General features: G+C 41.3%; 1 protein-coding gene across 4 annotated transcripts in view; it reads left to right on the plus strand.

The window, feature by feature from the left end:
* The window catches only part of LOC115645407 (sodium channel protein type 5 subunit alpha-like), a 382,036-nt gene that overhangs the window by 341,515 nt on the left and 19,329 nt on the right, over positions 1-21,192 (plus strand). For 2 of the 4 annotated variants that reach the window (XM_030550007.1, XM_030550009.1), the window contains 2 exons: positions 2,318-2,440; positions 10,900-11,181. The exons of 1 other annotated variant lie outside the window; for it this stretch is intronic. In XM_030550007.1, the coding sequence (XP_030405867.1) occupies positions 2,318-2,440; positions 10,900-11,181 (405 nt within the window). Of the gene's footprint in view, positions 1-1,463; positions 1,587-2,317; positions 2,441-10,899; positions 11,182-21,192 lie in introns of all 4 variants that reach the window. One more of the 4 variants, XM_030550011.1, reaches the window with a different exon arrangement.

Consider the following 21,192-nt stretch of genomic DNA (forward strand, 5'->3'; position numbering starts at 1 on the left):
TCTCCTTAGCTGGGCAACATTCCCATTGAAGTCAATGGGTGGAGTGAATAAGGACAGCAGAAGTTGACTCTATGTTAATGCAATATCAAGGTCCAGATTTTAACCACAAAGTTCAAGAAACTCAGAGTGAAAGGCAAACGAATATTAAATGAACACTTACAGTGCTACACATGAGCATGAGAGAGCATGAAAATGAGAGACTACTTGGTGATATAGTACACTGTGGTTGTAAAGTTTTCAGAAACCTGAGTTTTGGTTGGCTACATTATTAATGAACGCTGAAGACAATACCAGGCTAGACAGAGCATCCTAAATGAGTGTCAGTAAAAGCTTTATACCACACTAATTCTAATGCAATTCAGAAATGTAATAGAGAGTTTTAAATGTTTTAGTAATACTATTTTTCATAGGCCCCGCACCTGTAAAAGCCAGATTGCTGTAGTTAATCATTAATCCCAAGTGAGCGAGCCTTAGAAAGGGAAAGAAAAATATCACTAATTAATATATGGAACCTATAAAAATTATCTACTTAAATCCAGCCTATGTCAGATCTATCTACCTATTAAGCTTTTATATCATGCTTATCACCATGATACAGAAGCATTTATTATCAGTCTTCCTTCCACTCCAGCCACAGGAGCTGAATCAGTGAGGTGAGTTTGCCTATTACACCATGTTAATGTGTGTATCAGTGGGTAGTGCTTGGTGCTGTACACCAGTGCTTTTTCCAGCACAGCTGTGCTGATTTACGCCAGCTGAGAATCTGGCCTATTGTGTCTGCTCCTGGCACTATTGATTCCAGGAGCTGCTCTCATACTGCTGGCTGTGTCTAAAAGGTGCAATAGAACCATCAATTTATAAAAAATTAAAACATTGAGTGCATTGCACAGAGATATTTAGAGATGATTACTGTCTGCTCAGCTTTGTGTAGTTAAGTGGCTAAGCTTATAAGAGAAGGGATGGCCCAGGGGTTAGGATTCTAGCCTGGGACTTAGACAACATGGAGTCAGTTTCCTGCTCCATCACAGACCTCCTGCATGATGTGTTTCTTGTCCCCTCTGTAAAATGGGGGTAATGGCATTTCCCTCCATTACAGGGGGGTGGTGAAGATAAACACATTCAAGACTGGAAAACATTCAGATATTACAGTAATGGGGGCCATATAAGTACCTCAGAGAGACAGGAACAAAGGATTTGTCAAGGTGAGCAATGCACATAATAAGGTAGCCAGTCAGATCTCAATTCCTGGCAATAGAAAAGGTTGTAAAGATGGAACAAAAATTAATCTGTGTAGTTTCCTCTTGAAAGTCAGAGAGATGCTTACAGTGTATGGAAGTAGCTTCCTTTCTCACTCCCCGGTCAGTAAGAATTCAGGCTGTGAATATCATCTGTGGCTGTAAAACCCATTTACTCTGTGTTTGTTCATCTGACCAGTAATCTCAAATTCCGTTCAATCTGCACAGATTTCAGTTGTTTGCCTGATAGCAACAACTCTTGACTATGACCAGCTGGGCGCTATGAAATCTCTCAGAACACTGAGGGCATTGCGGCCTCTCCGAGCCCTGTCCAGATTTGAGAGCATAAGGGTAAGGGTATCTTTTAGTGTCTATCAAGTCTGAGCACTTTTAATGCTGAGCACCTTCTAACTTCCCTTCCAGGAAAATAACATAGAATTTTCTCTTTTAGGTGCTGTGTGGGGATCCAGATAACAACAAAATGGAAAGAGTCACACAAATTATATACATAATTCTTTTAAAGTGTCCATAATAAACTCGGATCCAGTGGCAGGTTAAGGGGAGATTTTTTTAAATCAGTATTTAGGATTGATAATTCAGTCGACAATGGCAATCTTAAAATCTTCTACCGTTTTAGTAAATCATTGGATCTTGCAGGATCTTAAAGTGATTCATTGGGAGAGCACTAAATCGTAGCATTTACATGATTTAATAATACTTCTAATGATAGATGCACACACACCTCTGTCAGCTGTAAACTAAATAAAATGTTGCTTCTGCAGAATAGTATTTTTGTAATTGTAATCTCCCCTTTTTCTGACCAAAAAGGTCCCGTTGACATTAGTAGGCGCCTATGTGCTTCACTAGAAGGAAATAGACTCTATTTCTATGAGTTTACGTTAAATTGGTAACAGAGGCTTTATATTTTGAAGGCATCATGGAAAGAATTGTGTATATATATATGGATGTTAAAACTTCTTTTCACTAACAGGTTTTTTCTTTTCAGGAAGGAAAGGCAGAAGAGAAGTAAAATGGTAGGATTGTGCTAATAGTTTGGACTTTTGCTTTATGTCTCCATTCAGGTCTCTTTAATAAGCCTCATAGCTAACTCACTTGGATACTCCGAAATGGGTCCTATTAAATCTCTTAGGACTCTTCGAGCTTTGAGACCATTAAGAGCATTGTCACGATTTGAAGGGATGAGGGTAAGAGTAAACAAAGCAACCTTCAAAGCCCATCTGTGTGAACATCAAGCATGTAAAATGGCCATATTTCTTTGGTATTGGTTTCATTATGACTGCAAAGGAAATGAATGATAATGCTGTGTGGAAAAAAATACCACCTCTATTGTATTGATTGCATTAGTATAGCTGCAGCTTTTACTCTCTGGTGGATTTCATGATAAGCTAATCCCGCTGCATAACTTGTCATACTATGTTTTAAAAACAACTTTTTGGCTGAGGTAACATATGGCTAATAATTGTCTCTTTAATTATGAGGCATATCAGGGAAAATAATTTTGCTACAGGTTTGCTTCTGCCTCCAAATTTTATTAAAATTAAAATCAATAACAAAGCTGTTGAGGACATTTTTACTAATAAAGAAAATGAACATTAGAGGCACACTGTGTATAGAAAACAAATGAGCAAATTCACAAAAACTTTCCTCTAAAGTATTTGAATTTTAATATAGAATGCCAGGATTAGCATTGTATGCATGTGACTTGTGTTCATTGTTCTATCTTGCATGTCTATCCTCTTCCAATTGCATGTTCTTGAATGTATGGATGTATCCACCAGTATCATACTTATTTATTTGTGCTTGATTAGCATAGCAAGTATGTTTAAGTATCTGGATTTGGGCTTTGTTTTTTAAACTATTTTTATCATGCATGACTATCAAATGACAGTAGCTGCATTCTGTACCAGTCAAAGGTACCACTAATACTGTAGATCACATGGCAAAACAAAACAAATCTCTGCCTGGCACAACCTGTAACATTTTGGGAGTATATAAGGTACCAACTTAAGCACCACTTCCAAGATTTCTGATTCTGATATATGTAAAATTACTTCTGTCCTATCTGGAGACACCAAATCCCTAAAATATGTCAAGGAAAATGGTAAGGTGTTAATAATAAAATCAATTTGGAATATGGCATCTTTTGCCTCTAGTTCACAAGTTCAAATTCAATATAAGTTACTAGCAATCAAAAGTCTATACAGTTCATGTGCAACAAGTTGGTGGTTTCAGCTGAAGTCCTAATGGTCCAGTTTCCATGTCTTAATCATACCATAGTAAGACAGCCAGAGGACTGAATGAGCCTAGAAATTGAGCTAACCCTATAAGTAGTTAAGTACATTGGTGGAGCAGTGTGGGGACATCCAAATTTGAACTGTTTTGGTTCAAAACACTGCACTCTTCTTAGTGAACCCAAACAGTACCATATTTTAAAGAGTATTCACACGCAGAACAGTGCATAGGCTTAAGCAGCCAGATTCCCACCTGGTATATATTGGTGCAGCTCTATTAAAGTTAATAGAACTACTTCTGTTTACACCAGCTGAGGATCTGGTCCCATATTTTTATTAAGTGTGGGTTGTTCCATATACCCAGCTTCACCTACTACAGGCCACATTGCTTTACCACATTCAGGACCCCTAGCAGAAACAGAGCAAATATGGTGCAACTGAGAGGGACAAAGCTCTGATCTAGACACATAGTTGAACTAGTTTAGCTAAAGGTGTGATTTGTGCGTGGGCATCTTAAATTGATTTAGACCTGACTTACATTGATTTAGCTTAAGTTGGTAAATATACAAGCTCAATCAAAATGCATATAGCCAGTTTTAAAGTATTATAAGAATATCCACACGAGTTTAACTAAATGGTTGTTAAACCTAGCAACTTCTCTGTGTAGTCCAAGTCCAAAGTATAGGGCATTTGAGAGGCTGAAAAACTGAGATAGTTGAGAAGCACTGAAGGAAGTTTGGTGGGATGTTTACTGAGAACTGGAGAAGAAGTTGGTTTGCTGTAAACCTGCAGAAGAAGACCATTTTCTATTACATCAGTCCCAGAAATGCTGTTCCTAAAATGCCCATATTCAGGGGTATCCCAGGTTTTCTGACACAAAGTTCTTGTCCTCCCTACCCCATAGGTATAGTTGGAATGTGTGCAGTCTTTGTGCCTCCTTTTTCTGAGCTATCAGAGGTACTGAATTATCTTGTAAATTATGATAAAGTATAATTGAGAATACTTTCCACTGGAAAATCAAATTATTATATTTTTAGCATGTCTAACCATACTTACCATGGCTAGGGACAGTAAGACCTTTCATTATTAGGAACTCATATGCTCCAGAATGCACAGGGAAAATTGCCAGAGGAGAGAGATATTAAATAATGTTAATGTTGAGACGCAAACACACAGAATAAGGAGATAATAATAGTTTGTGTTTGTGTAGTGCCTTCAGTTAAGGAGTACTTTGCAGAACTAAAATGTAAGCAAGAAAATTCTCATAGGGTGCTTCACTAAACTATATTGTGCCTAGGCTTTGAAGTCACTTGGTCTTGACTAAAAGATAGAAAGGTAGACAGGTGATTTGTGGCCAGTGAATTCGAGGCATTGATGGGTTTGGAGGGGTGGTGTCTACAGTATCCCACCCACACAAGAGCTCCAAGATTGCGTGGCAAACAGGTCTGTCATGACTAGACTTCAGAGTGGCCAGGCCCCATGCCCTCCACATTCCATTTCTTCCTGTCTGCCAATGGGCTGAGTTCCAGTGCAGGCAGAAGAAATCCTCAGCTTGCACCAGCCCAACAGAGGGTTCTAGAAGTTAGGAGAGTACTACTTTCCGGCTATCCAAAGAGAAATCCTGTGGAGGCGGCCTCCTTTAGGGACACTGCAGCAGAGCCTTCGGCTGGTGCCTAAGGGTAGCCTAATGGTGCATGCACAGCTGCCAAACTCTGCTGACAAAAACTGTCTGACTGATAGATTTCAAAAAATGGGCAATTGTTATCCAGTAATGTAATGTTTCTAATGTGGGCTCAGGGATCTGTTCTTGACCCAAATCTATTCAATATTGTTGTCAATGACCTGGAAGAAAATATAAAATCATTGCTGGTAAAGCTTGCTTATGGTACAAAAATTAATGTAGTGGTAAATAATGTTAAGATAGATCAACTATACAGAGCGATCAAATGGGAAACTGGGCTCACTTGAACAACATTCATTTTAATACAGACAAATACTGCATACATCTAGGAACAAAGAAAATAGGGCACCCTCGTACTATGGGGGACTGTATCCTGAAAAACAGAAGTTGAGAAGGGCTTAGGGATCATAGTGAAATAATCCATTGAACATGAGCTTCCCATGTAATGTGATGGCTAACAGAGCTAATGTGATTCTCTGAAGATAAGCAAGGGAATATCAAGAAGGAATAGGGAGCTGATATTGCCTTTTAATACAGCATAAGTGAGTCCATTACTGAAATACTGACATTCTGGCATCCACACCTAGAAAGGGACATTGAAAAATTGGCAAGGGTTGGAAAAGAACTACAAGAATGATTCTGAAAAATCTGCCTTACAAGGAGGGAGTTAAGAAGTTCAGTCTATTTAGCTTATCCGGAAGAAGATTTAAAAGGTGACTTGATCACAGTCTATAAAGTACTGACATGGGCAGAAGAGTTCTGTAGAGGGCTATTAATCTAACAGACAAAGGCATAACGAGATTCAGTGGATAGAAGCTCAAACTCATCAAATTCAGACTAGAAATAAGACACACATTTCTAACACTGAGAATAATTAAACATTGGGACAATTTACCTAACAGTGTGGTGGCTTCACCATCACTTGAAATCTTTAAATCAAGATTGGATGACTTGCTAAAAGATATGACCCTAGATCAACCAAAAGGTATGATCTTGATGTTGGAATCACTGGGTGACCTTTTCTATGGCCAGTACTATACAGAAGATCAGACTAAATGTTCACAATAGTCCTTTCAAGCCTTAAAATCTATTGGGCAGAACATCAGCTGGTATAATTGTCCATGAAGTCAGTGGAGCTATGACAATTTACGCAAAGTGAGGATCTGCCCCATTATGAATCGATGAAAGGAAATGTTGAAGATTTAGAGCAGTGGTTCTCAAACTGTGGGTCGGGACCCTATTTTAATGGGGTCGCCAGAGCTGGCGTAGACTTGCTGGGGCCCAGAGCTAAAGCCAAAGCCCGAACCCCACCACCTGAAGCCTGAGAGTTTCGTCCCTGTGTGTTGGGACTCAAGTTACAGGCCCCCTGCCTGGGGCTGAAGCCCTTGAGCTTCAGCTTTGGCCCCCTCCTCTCTCTGCCTGGGGCTCAGGTGGGCTCAGGCTTTGATCCCCTCTCCTGGGGTAGTAATTTTTATTGTCAGACAGCGGTTGCAGTGCAATTAAGTTTGAGAACTGCTGATTTAGAGCACCTCCAGATGCTAAGTAGGGCATTGGGTGGCAAAAGGCTCCCCCAACAGAAGTTATGGAGAAGGAGGTTTCAAGCATGGCCAATAAGATATTAATGGGAATGCAGTGTTATAAAATCATCTCTTATAGATGACTGTACTGTATAGGTTATTTCTAGACATACCAGAAATTTGGTCCTTAGTTTTGGAATGTTTGTGTCTCAACTTTAACATAAATTCTCAATAGTTTCGTCTGGTTATATATTCAGGTCCTTAATCAGCTGTCACTTGCACTAATGTTTAAAAGGAGCTACTCCTAATTTACAAGTGGTATTATGTTGGTGTAAAACAGTATAAGTCAGAGAAGAATTAGGCCCTTCATTAATAATTCATTCAAAGAGGTGTTACATGATTTGCTTTAAGTCTTGTGTCATATTTTGTTATCTACACTCCACTGAACATAATTCAGCACAAGGAAAAAAGGAGGATGCATGCATGACCATCATTTGTATTGTCTAACTTGCATGATTGTGTTCTGTTCCTATGCATGATCATTTGCACTGTAATCTCTCTATCTCTAACAGCCATAATGTTTTCGTCTCTGTCATACATAGTGTAGTTGCGGTAGTTTGGGGCTAGCATGGTTGGACATTGAACTAAAACATCACACTAAAGAGCAAATGAAAATTATTAAGATATCCATTTTGGCAGTATTCCAATGATCATTTGCTTTGGAAATTATTGTGCATTTTGGCTTACAAAATAAAGGTTGGGTTAAAACTATAAAGTTAAAAATGCACTAAATCTAAAAGTGAAAGATAAAATTAGCAAAAGGGACAGTAGTTGTAAAAAGTCTGCATATGGCAAAAATAGGTAGTCGGTCTTGCAAAAAATTTGCTCCTTTCAGAAATGTGCAAAATGTAGTTCCAGGACTTGAAAGAGTTATGTAGTTGTTAGGGCTGTCGATTAATCGTAGTTAACTCACATGATTAACCAAAAAATATAATCATGATTAAAAAAATTAATCACGATTAATAACAATTTTAATCGCACTGTTAAACAATAAAATATCAATTGAAATTATTAAATATTTTGGATATTTTTCTACATTTTCATATATATTGTATTCTGCATTGCAATTGAACTCAAAGTGTATATTATTTTTATTAGAAATATTTGCGCTGTAAAAATGATAAACAAAAGAAATAGTGTTTTTCAGTTCACCTCATACAAGTGCTGCAGTGCAATCTCTTTAGCATGAAAGTGCAATTTACAAATGTAGATTTTTTTGTTACATAACTGCACTCAAAAACAAAACAATGTAAAACTTCGGAGCCTACAAGTCCACTCAGTCCTACTTCTTGTTCAGCCAATCACTAAGACAAACAAGTTTGTTTACATTTACAGGAAATAATGCTGCCCTCTTGTTATTTACAATATCACCAGAATGTGAGAACAGGCATTTGCATGGCAGTTTTGTAGCCGGCATTGCAAGGTATTTACAAGCCAGATATGCTAAACATTCGTATGCCTCTTCATGCTTCAGCCACCATTCCAGAGGACATGCTTCCATGCTGAGGATGTTCATTTAAAAAAAAAAGTGTTAATTAAATTTGTGGCTGAACTCCTTGGGGGAGAATTGTATGTCCCCAGCTCTGTTTTACCCGCATTCTGCCATATATTTCATGTTATAGCAGTCTCAGAGGGCGAACCAGCACATGTTGTTCATTTTAAGAACACTTTCATTGCAGATTTGACAAAACGCAAAGAAGGTACCAATGTGAGATTTCTAAAGATAGCTACAGCGCTTGACCCAAGGTTTAAGAATCTGAAGTGCCTTCCAAAATCTGAGGAGGACAAGGTGTGCAGCATGCTTTCAGAAGTCTTAAAAGAGCACGACTATGATGCAAAAACTACAGAACCTGAACCATCAAACAAGAAAATCAACCTTCTGCTGGTGGTATCTGACTCAGATCATGAAAATGAACATGGGTCGGTCCGCACTGCTTTGGATTGTTATCAAGTAGAACCCATTATCAGCATGGACACATGTCCCCTGGAATGGTGGTTGAAGCATGAAGGGACATAAGAATCTTTAGTGCATCTGGCACGTAAATATCTTGCAATGCCGGCTGCATCAGTACCATGAGAACACCTGTTGTCACTTTCAGGTGACATTGTAAGCAAGAAGTGGGCAGCATTATTGCCTGCAAATGTAAACAAACTTATCTGAGCAATTGGCTGAACAAGAAGTAGGACTGAGTGGACTTGCAGGCTCTAAAATTTTACATAGTTTTATTTTTGAATGCAGTTTTTTGTAAATCTACATTTGTAAGTTCAACTTTCATGATAAAGAGATTGCACTACAGTACTTGTAGGTGAATTGAAAAATGCTACTTTTGTTTTGTTACAGTGCAAATACTTGTAATAAAAATAAAGTGAACACTGTACACTTTGTATTCTGTGTTGTAATTGAAATCAATCTATTTGAAAATGTATAAAACATCCAAAAAGATTTAAATAAGTGGTATTCTATTATTGTTTAACAGTGCGATTAATCGTGATTATTTTTTTAATCGCTTGACAGCCCTAGTAATTGTGTATTTTCTTCAGTGTACCAGAATAAACTGCCTGTTCTAAATGTGTAAAATCATTTTACTGTGCTCTTTTATCCTTTCCAGAACCACAAAAGTAATGGTGAAATGAATTTGATATTATTGGCTTGTCAGAAAATTGGGCACCAATATGATAGAAAACAACTGACATTTTCCATAACCAGATTCACAATTTAATAAAATTTCATTTTTGCAGATCGATATCACTTTGTCTCAGTTTCAGAAATGTAGACTGAGAAGGGGAAAGGCTTAGTGTCTGCATATCAGATTCTAATCTTGAAAGCATGAAATAAACAAGGAGACAAATTCATATAGTAAAGTCTGGAATCTGTAGAAAGGCTGCCAGTTTGCTTTGCATTGGTCCTGCAAAGTACTGTATTGGCAGCACTTAGAGTAGCTGCGGATATGTAAAAGCTGTACAAGCCATTAATATAGTGTGAAAAAATACATTTTGTGACAAAGATTTTTCTTGATAAAATGTCTTTCATGTTATGCTTAGCATGCATCAAAGGCTTTTACATTTTGGATGGTGATTTAGAATGCTGAATAACATATATATATATATATATATATATATATATATATATATATATAAGGTGGTTGTTTTATTAGCCTTATATTTTGGAGTGCATGTTGATATTGCTGAATTTTTGCGGGGACTACAGAATGCATATTGTATACTCTATTTGCATTGGTTCAGATCCATAATGCAAGCATTGACTTTTGTTCCTATGCCAATTGTTTATAAGTACTTTAAGTGACTGGGTCCTTTCCTATACAATATATATGGGTTTGCACACTAATCCTGCCTGGAGCCGATGGGTCTCTGCAGAAAACAGAATTACAGAGTTTGGTACAGTATCAAGTGGGGTAGTGTGAGTCAGATATATATTAAATCAGGGTGTGTCGGCTGTTTTAATGATACGCACTGTAGAGATAGGAGTAGTAAGGTAAGGGATTAAATTGTAACAGTAGATCCTCCATATTGGCTGTCAGATATCCTCCATAGCTGCCCTGCTCCAAGAATTTCATTGATTCCACTTTCTCACAGTAATAGTGGCTTCCAATCAGTGGTATCTTTGACAGATGAGACACCACTGGATCAATTACTCCTCAGATAATCAATAACCTTCATAGTTAGGGTTAAAATTTCATGTATTGTGTTGGGAGCCTGAGTTCAGAAAGAGGTTTAGATACTTTGCTGCTTAGAAGGAAGCCTCTCTTACTCTCTCCTGGTCCCTTAACCATTGTGAGAATTTTTTTTTGTGCCCCACTGACCTCCGATTATACACTTAATATATCACTAAACATAGGGTCCAATATGAAGCAGGGAGAATCCTGCTACCTTGCCCTGTTATGAACAACAATTGGTTGCTAACTGGTTGTATGGGTGAGATACTGATACATTAGTTTTAAGGTACAAAAAAGAAGAGTCTTAAGTGTTCTTAAATTTTTCAAAATAATGGGCCAGATCTTCAGCTAGTTTTGATCCAGTTTACATCAGTTGAGGATTGGCCAGTTACTTTAGTGTACAAAACAGCTACTTAGGGATGTGTTCATGTGAAGGCCTGCAGTAATTGTATGTTTTTTCTTTTATTTCACTTATTTAAGGTGGTTGTGAATGCCCTGTTAGGCGCCATCCCTTCCATCATGAACGTTCTCCTCGTCTGCCTCATTTTCTGGCTCATTTTTAGCATCATGGGAGTGAACCTGTTTGCAGGAAAGTTTGGAAAATGCATTAACAAGACAGCAGGAGATATGCCTTTAGACTCTAAAGTTATTAATAACATGAGTGAGTGCATAATCTATAACGTGACAGGCAATTTTTACTGGACAAAAGTTAAAGTCAACTTTGATAACGTTGGTGCTGGTTACCTGGCTCTTCTACAGGTGGTAAGTTCTATCCAAAACACTTTTTCTTGTTAGGTAGATATCCAGTGGTCCAGTCATGTGAGGTGCTGAGAGTCACCAGCTCTCGCTAAAATCAGCACCTCCTAGGATCTGACGACGAGTTAACACCTACACTTTTCCTTTTTACCTAGACTGCCAAACATATGCATTTTGACTGGTGTAAATGATTTATACTTTTGCTGATAAATCCATCTGATAAATATTTATTGTAGTTTCTGGTTTTAGGCTCAGATTAGGCGTTTCCAGGGATATACTCCATGCATTACTCATCCTGAAGATGCTCAAACCCCAACGGCGGATTTGAAACCATTTTGTTCTTCTTCCTGTTTGTAATCCAGAGCAAAATGGAGTCAGAAATGAAAGTAGCACTGTGTGCAGGCATGTGTGCCAGGATACAGTTTATTGGCTTTACTGAACCTGTGATGGATCACCTATGTTCCGGTTAGACCTTAAGTGAAAAGGGCCTGATTCTCCTCTCATTTACACCCCTGCAAATTGGCAGTAACTCAGATGAAGTCAATGCAGTTAATACTGGAGTAAAAGTAGTGTGAGGGAGGAATTCAGCCCAAAGTCATTTACTAAAATCCTCTGATCACCCAGTAAAGAAGTCCCAAAGTTGTTATCCAATGACCACAGGCGGTCTGCAGAGGACATGCTGTAGAGATCTGGCTGCTCACATGATGCTGGCTCCTCCTCCTCCTCCTCTCTTCCAGCTGCTAAATTTACTTAAAAGACAGCTAAATACCATGAAGGCCTAGATCCTCACCTGCTGTAAATCAGAATAGCTTCACTGAAGTCAGTAGAGCTTGGCCCTTTTATACCAGCTGAGAATCCTGCCTTTCATACCTTCCAAATAATGCTTTTTCATGTAAACCCTTCCTGTAGTTGTATGAATGGGAGAGGAAGTGATCCATACAAAACGGGAGACAATCTCTATTAAAATGCAGTCAACACGGTGAAAAAGTTTGACCCCTCCTTGATATACTAGCATCCAGATATGTTCTGGAGTTATCATATCTCAGCTTCATCTCCTAGTTCTTCTTCAAGTCATGTCCCTATGGACGCTCCTCTTCAAGTGTGTCTGCGCCTCTTGAGCCTTTGATAGGAGATTTTCCACTAGCAGTGTCCTGCAGGCTGCGTATGCATCCTATACATCTGCATGCCACACACCAAGGCTATAAAGGGCTGCTCTGCAAACCATCCTCAGTTCCTTCTCAACTACTTCAGCCTGAGACAAAGCCCTAGTGTATCTGCTTTGAACATGCCATTTCTCACTTCTTGTTTATAGTTTACTACTATTTAATATTAGATACAACAGTGTTAGTAGATAAGTAGTGTGAGGATTCACTTTGTTCCTCTCCTTTCCTTCAGGGAGCCTCACTCTCTGGCAGGGCATGCCTGGCTCTCTAGGATTCAAATGTTTCCTCTCCTGTCAGGAAGCTATTCTGGTTAGCAACAGCCACTCTAAGGGTATGGCTACACTCGAAATTTCAAAGTGCTGCCACAGGAGCGCTGCCGCAGCAGCGCTTTGAAATGTGAGTGTGGTCGCAGCGCCAGTGCTGGGAGAGAGCTCTCCCAGTGCTGCACATACTCCACCTCCACATGGGGATTAGCTTGCAGTGCTGGGAGTCGCGCTCCCAGCACTGCGGCACAGTTTACACTGGCGCTTTACAGCGCTGTATCTTGCAGCGCTCAGGGGTGTGTTTTTTTCACACCCCTGAACGAGAAAGTTGCAGCGCTGTAAAACGCCAGTGTAGCCATGGCCTAAGTGTGTCTGCTGTCTGGAAGAGTCACACATCTCCCAGAAGTGTAATGTCTGCCTGGCCCTTAAATCCAGGACAAGGAAGTACCGAGAGATCAAGTTGAGGCTGCTGCTGATGGAGCGCTCCCTTTGATTGACTTCAGAGTCAGGTCAGGAGAAGCTCCTCCCACCCCCACCCTGGAAATCTGTCTCTGGGCAGATCCAGCACCCCTTTGACCTCAGCACATATCTTCCCATAAGAAAGGGAAGATTCTTGAAGCCTCAGTGAAGGCTCCCAAGAATAGGAGCTTTGACTCCCTCCCATAAGGAGTATGCTCCCAAAAGACCTCAGTCCCCTGCTAAGTGCATGATATCAGAAGCCTCAGCCTCTCAGCTTGGTACTGTAGAGGTGAAAGACTCTTGGAGATCTAAGGAGAAACACGGCTCTGACAAAGTCCTAGTACTGTCTACAAGGGACAAAGAAAGTAAGGATAAGCACTCCTCCAGACCATACCATTGTGCACAGCTCCATCTTTGGTACCTCCCAGTCAGGACCCTGAGTACTGCACAAACTGAAGCATCAGACACTATCAGTGCCTACTTCGGTATGCTCTAAGAGTACCAGCTCCTTCTGTTGTCAAGCACGTTGGTACCAATCCTCCACTCAGTACCACAGGAATTTAGATACTCAAAAGACTTATCAGTGGTGGATGAACCAACATCTCCACTTTTCATGGGTACTGAACACCTATCAGTACCGAGTCCCCAATCTCCAGACCACCACCACTCTCCAGTACTTCCAGACTTTCCACTTTGTTCTATTAGTACCCACCAGTTGGAGGATATTGAAGAGGAAGAGGGAGACCTCCATTCAGTCTCTTCCATCTCCGTGCAGGGTTCTTCTACCAACCCATACAGGAACTGATTCTTTGACATGTGTAGGGAAGATCCTCATTCATGACACTAACGTGATGAGACCAGCCATGGATGCCACCCTCTCTCCTTTATGGACTTTCCCCAGTGGCTATATTGGGGTCCCTGGGCTGCGTACCAACAGCAATTTGCCAAAACACCAGCTCAGACCCATTGGAAAGCTAGAGATATTTGATCCTCTTCTTACCAACTCAGACCCCAACAGGAGGAGATATTTCAGGAACAGGAAAATAAAGAAGCCACCTCTCAAACTACTGTCTCTTTATTGTCTCCAGATGAGGCCATGATGACTCCATCACCATCTATGGCCAATGATTTCCGGCAATTTCGAGACCTTATAAAGCAGGTAGCCAACATTCTTCAGATACCACTCAAAAATGTAAAGGATTCACAACACAACTTATTTGACATTTTACAATCGGTGACACCCACAAGAGTAGTATAATTCATTAATTAGGTGCTCTTGGACCCAGCAAAGATTGTTTGGCAAACACCCACTACCCTTCAACCAACTTTCACATTGACAGATAAAAAATATTATGTCCCCTCCAAGGACTCCAAAATTGTATTCTCTCCTATCCCCCTCCATGTAATTCTCTGGTGGTGGATGCAGTGAACTAACAGGGTAAGCAACGCTACTACATGTCTGCCCTGCATGACAATGTCCAAAAGTTCTTAAGCCTCTCTGGACAGAAGTAATATTCACGTGCAACCCTGCAATTTGAGATCACAAACTATCAGGCAGTCATGGCTAAATATAATTTCACAAACTATGATAAATTTATGGCCTTATTGATCATCTTCCACAGGAACAGAGGAAACAATTTCAAGCCATCATCATGGAGGGGCCAGTTATTAGTCAGGATGTCTCTTCAAGTGTCCTTGGATAATGCAGACACCACTGCCAAGTCCATTTTTATGGCGGTAGTTATGAACAGGATGTCATATCTTTAACTCCTGGAGTTCCAATGAGGTCTGAATCTTCCCTTTGATGTTTGAAAGTTGTTCTCAGAACCACAGATGAGTCTCTTCACACGCTAAAAGACTCCAGGGTCATGTTAAGATCACCAGGTATATGTAACTCCTACAAACAAAAGAAAATTGAATATGTCAAAAACTGCCCAGAGATCTCATCCTGGTCAGTTCTCTGGGTTTCACAGACCTACCAAACCCCCAGAAAGAGAAAGAGAATTCCAGAGAAAGAGAGCTTTCCAGAGAAAGAGAGCTTCTCATCCTCCTTCTGCGAGTACCTAGTGATCATTGAAACAACAGTTTTGATGGGTCGGTCAAGTGCTCGAATCCTCCCACGCCTCTAGTTTAGCAGCTGCAACCCTCTGCCCACTTCCTCTCTTTCCCATTTCCAACATGCTAGGAGGTAGGTCACTACAGACAAGTGGGTAATAGAGGTCATAACATCAGGCTACTTTATCCACTTTGCATCTCTCCCTCCTTCCCTCCCTTGCATCTTCCTTCCCCATCCCTCTTTAGGAATTCCTCTCACAAGTTTCTACTGAGACAAAAAATAGACTCTCTCCTTAATTTAGAAGTGAAAGAGCCAGTTCCAGCTCCTCACAAAGGAAAGGGGTTCTATTTGAGGGTGGAAACCAATTTGAGATCTAAGACTACTAAACAAATTTGAAAGTCTCAGAGGTTCAGGATGGTGACGCTGGCAGCTATAATCTCTTGACTAGAGGCAGGAGAGTGGGTTTTGGACTTCATCTAAGAGACCCCTATTTCATATGGCAATACACCCGTCTCATAGAAAATACCAAAGCCTTATAGTCGACTGGAAACATTTTCAGTAATGAATACATTCCTTCCACCTCTTCTCGATTCCAAGAGTGTTCTCAAAGGTCCTAGCAGTAGTGTCTGCTTACCTTCTTTGGGAAGCAATTTTAATCTTCCCGTACCTCAACGACTGGCTTCTCTTATGAAGTGTACTGTCATCTGCTCTTCCAAGAACTGGAAGAAAATCTACATCAATCTGTGCACAGAGAATACAGTTCATGGGGCAAACTTGAATTCATTGACAGCCAGGACCATAACTTTATCAAATCTAGTCAGAACCGTTCAAGGGAGTCCTTGAACCTCAGTAAGGAACTGTTTACAGCCCCTGGGTCATATGGCAGCTTACACCTTCATGACCAATCACACCTCTGTTGCTTCCAAGGCTGACTCAGAACAATCTATTCAGCAACCAGAGACAGCTTGGAGAAGCATGTTGCAGTTCCCCTTCATGTAAAGGACTCCCTACACTTGTGGAAAGATCAACTGAATGTTGGTGCAGACATTCCTTTTGTTTGCCAAACTCCAATAATAACCATGACAACAGATGCATCCCTGCTGGGACGGAGAGCTAACCTCAAAACACTAACAGCTCAAGGCACACGGTCACCTCAGGAAATCGTTCTCCTCATCAACCTTTTGGAACTCAGGGCAATCAAGAAAGCTTGTCTCTATTTCCTACCCCTTATCAATGAGGATCATGATGAACAATGTGGTCTGCATGTTCTGTATGAATAGACAAGGGGGAGCAAGATCCCCCTCCCAGTGCACCAAAGCAATAAAGTTGTGGAACAGGTGTATAGCCTCTCAGATCCACATTTTAGCCATCTACCTTCCAGATGTTTAGAACACCACAGCCAATATTCTCAGCAGGCATTTCTCCCAGGATTATGAGTAGGAACTGGAGTCTCAAATTCTCCATGGTATAATTCCTAAACTGGGGGCTTTCAGAGGTGGATTTATTTGCTAACTCCAGGACAAGAAGTGTTTTCTATTTTGCTCAAGGGGTGGTCTAGGCCATCACTCTTTATCTTGGACAAAGGGACTCTTCTATCCATTTCCTCCACCACTGCTAATACTGAGAGTGATGAACAAGATCAGATAGGACAAAGCTCAAGTAATCCTTATAATACCGATCTGGCAAAGACAAGATTGGTATCCTTACCTGCTTCAACTGTGCGTCCCTCCAGTGACCAGAGCCAGCTAAGGGGGATATGATAGAGGTCTGTGAAACCATGACTGGAGTGGAGAAAGTAAATAAGGAAGTGTTATTTACTCCTCATAACACATGAACTAGGGGTCACAAAATGAAACTAATAGGCAGCAGGTTTAAAACAAACAAAAGAAAGTATTTTTTCACACAACGCATGGTCAACCTGTGGAACTCCTTGCCAGAGGATGTTGTGAAGGCCAAGACTACAATAGGGTTCAAAAAAGAACTAGATAAGTTCATGGAGGATAGGTCCATCAATGGCTATTAGCCTGGATGGGCAGGGAGGTCCCTAGCCTCTGTTTGCCAGAAGCTGGGAATGGGCGACAGGGGATGGATCACTTGATGATTACCTGTTCTGTGCATTCCCTCTGGGGCACCTGGCATTGGTCACCATCAGAAGACAGGATACTGGGCTGGATGGACCTTTCGTCTGACCCAGTATAGCTGTTCTTATGTTCTTAGGCTTCCAATCAATCCTCATCTCCTTTTCCAAGATGCAAGTCATTTACTTCATCCCAAGATAGGGATTCTCCACCTCAGGGTATGGTTCCACGATGGTTTGCAGGGTTAGAATCTACCTGCTCTGTCGAACTAAAAGTGTTACTGAACAGTGGAAAAGAGTCAACCTGAATTATTTACCTGCAGAAGTAGAAAAGATTCAACCATTGGTGTTAATGCCACCACTCATCTCTGAATCCTCATTGCTCTCAGCTATCCTGGATTACCTATTGGACCTAAGGAAATCAGGGTTATCGATTAGCTCAATTCAGGTTCACTTGACTGCAATATCAGCTTTTCATCCTCCAGTAGAAGGATTTTCTTTATCTGCTCACCCTATGTCTTCAAGGTTTATTAGATGTTTGAGGAGTCTCTACCCCCAAGTTAGGGACCACACTCTGACTTGGAACCTCAACCTGATACTTAAATGTCTCACAGGACCATGATTTGAACCAATGGCAACCTCTTCTTTGCTTCACTTATCCATGAAGACAGCAGTTTTAGTAGCTATCACATCAACCTGTAGAGTCAGAGACATTGGGGGATTGGTGGCAGACACCTTAACTGTGGTTTTCAAGGGCAAGGTATCTTTATGCCCACACCCTAAATTCTTATCAAAGTTACTCTGGAATTTCTTCTTAACCAGTTCATTCCCTACCAGTGTTTTTTCCAAAACCACATAAGTCTCAAACTCCTCCTTTCCCCACCCCCGCCCCAAAGGAAGGATAGCTAGGTTTAGCACCTTTGAACTGCCCAAAAAACAGCACCTCCCCCCAACAAGGCAAGCCCACTGCAACCCCAGCTCGCAACCAGAAGGCAACTCTGTCATCCCTCCCACCTTCAACAATCACTTATAGTGTCCAGAGAGATAACATATATATTGATAACATCACACATCTCACGTGATTCAACCCCACTCTCACACACATGCACGGTGCGCTTGCCTGTTGGTGGGCAGACAGTTGCTATATTTTCAACAGTTTTGATCTGTTACTTAAACTGCAGAAGTGGAAACACTGCAGCATCTTTAGCTGGACACAGAAACTTTTAACATTAGATATCTCAGTGTATTGTGATAATAATGCAAATCTTTAGAACCACATTAAAAAAACAGCAGATTAAATTACTTTACAATTATTTTATGGCAACTAGCAAATCCATAAAAAAAATGACTGGACTGATCAAATACTGGCCAGGTGGTAACGCTAGTGATAGCACATGCTACACCCCATCACAAATCACGTCCATGGCATTACTCAAAAATCTTCCAGTATCTGAGATATGTAAGGCCACTAGAAGGGCTTCAGTACATACATTTCCTAAAACACTGTGCTTTGATTCATGCCTCCTGTTCAGGTGCGACACTTGGTAATGCAGTCCTGTCTTCGGTTCTGGACTCAATTCCAAAGAACCCTTCTCACTGTGGAAATACTACTCAGGAGTCACCTGAAGTGGAGCACCCATAGGGATGCTACTCGAAGAAGAAGAGGTTACTCACTCTGTGTAGTAACTGGTTCTTTGAGATGTGTCTTCCTAGGGTGTGCCACTACCTGTCCTCCTTCCACTCTGCATCAGACTATTCTCTATGGGACGTTCGGATAGAGAAGGACCTGAGGGTGGTGCAAATCTATATTTGCACCACCCTGCAGATTTATATTTCCTCAGTGCACAGTGTGAGGATGTATTGGATGCATGCGGAGGCCAAACAGACACTGCTAATGGAAAATCTCAACTCAAGAGCTCGAGAGGTACATGTATACCTGAACTGGAGCACCCAGTGGGGGGACACATCTTGAAGAACCTGTTACTACACAAGGTGAGTAACCTCTTCTTCTGAACAGACAATTTTCTGTGTGATACGTCAATGAAAAATACACACATAAAGCACATTTCAAAGGACTCCCCACATTAACTGGTAGTGACCTCTCATAGTAATTAATTAGCAAGACATCCTTTCAAGCCTGAAAGCTCACATATTTTCTGTTCTGAACAAATGTATCAGCTTTTCAAGTTCAATTAGTATTGATAACATGTAGAAAGTATATTTTGTTCAATATTAACTTAAGCCTAAGGATTAATTCTGAAAAATTAAGCACTTTTTCACACAGCTCTCTGATACTTGATTGAGGTGTGCATTGAGCACTCTGGTTATCAATACATATTTCTTTCTTACTTGACTTCCTTGTGACATTCAGGCTAGAAAGCTTTGTCTTCCCTTCACTTCTCTGTCAGTGGTGACAACACCATCCCTTCCCAGGCACTCAGACTGGTAACCTGAGCGTCACCTTCAGCTCGTCCCTCTCATGAGAATGCACATCAGACTGATTTGAAACTTCTCCCTACATAACTTCTCCCCGTTGAAGGTTTCCTAAATGAGGTGAGTATTAAATGGATTTGAAGAAGGGAAGGCATACACTTGGCATGGGGACAAGGAAGGTGTTAAAAAGATCTGGCTGCTGTGACATAGGGCATGACTTGAAGCTCAGGGTATGTCTACACTACAGGAGTATTCCGATTTTACATAAACTGGTTTTGTAAAACAGATTGTATAAAGTCGAGTGCATGCGGCCACACAAAGCACAATAATTTGGCGATGTGCGTCCATGTACCGAGGCTAGCATCAATTTCTGAAACATTGCACTCTGGGTAGCTCTCCCATAGCTATCCCATAGTTCCCGCAGTCTCCCCCGCCCATTGGAATTCTGGGTTGAGATCCCAATGCATGATGGTGCAAAAACAGTGTCGCGGGTGATTCTGGGTAAATGTCGTCACTCATTCCTTCCTCCGTGAAAGCAACAGCAGACAATCATTTCGCGCCCTTTTTCCCTGAATTGCCCTGGCAGACGCCATAGCATGGCAACCATGGAGCCCGTTTTGCCTTTTGTCACTGTCACCGTATGTGTACCGGATGCCGCGGACAGAGGCGGTACTGCAGTGCTACACAGCAGCATTCATTTGCCATTGCAAAGTAGCAGAGACGGTTATCAGTCATTCTGTACCGTCTGCTACTGTCATGGGTGCTCGTGGCTGGCCTTAGCTGAGGTTGGCCGGCGGCGCAAAGACAAAAATGGGATTGACTCCCCGACTCAATCCCTCCTTTATGGTTTATCTAAAAATAGAGTCAGTCCTGCCTAGAATATGGAGCAAGTGTACTAGAGAATCAATGTATCAGAGAACCAGAGAGCACAGCCGCTCCGTGTCAGATCCCGCAGAAATGATGAGCTGCATGCCATTCTAGAGGGTGCCTCTGCAACAACCCCCCCATTGCTTCCGTCCTCCCCCAACCTTCCTGGGCTACCGTGGCAGTGTCCCCCCCCATTTGTGTCATGAAGTAATAAAGAATGCAGGAATAAGAAATACTGAGTTTTTAGTGAGATAAAATGAGGGGGAGGCAGCCTCCAGCTGCTATGATAGTCCAGGCAGGACATTAAACGGTGGGAGGGAGAGGAGCCCAGCATCCCGCTGCTATGATAGTCCAGGCAGTACAGAATCTTTTCTTTAGACATGAAAAGGGGTGGGAGGCTGATGGATCTCAGCCCCCAGTTGCTATGATGAGGATGGTTACCAGCCTTTCTGTACCATCTACCGGGAATGACCGAGAGTCATTCCTATTTTTACCCAGGCACCCCCGGCTGACCTCACCTGAGGCCAGCCAGGAGCACTCACAGGATGATGAGGACAGCTATCAATCCTTTTGTACGGTACCATCTGCCACTGGGGAGGGGAAGGGAGGGGATGCTGCTATTCGGTGCCGCAGCACCGCATCTACCAGCAGCATGCAGTAGATGTAGGGTGACATATAAAAAAGTCAAGAAACCATTTT

This window comes from Gopherus evgoodei, chromosome 2 (genome assembly GCF_007399415.2).
Source record: "Gopherus evgoodei ecotype Sinaloan lineage chromosome 2, rGopEvg1_v1.p, whole genome shotgun sequence".
NCBI lineage: Eukaryota > Metazoa > Chordata > Testudines > Testudinidae > Gopherus > Gopherus evgoodei.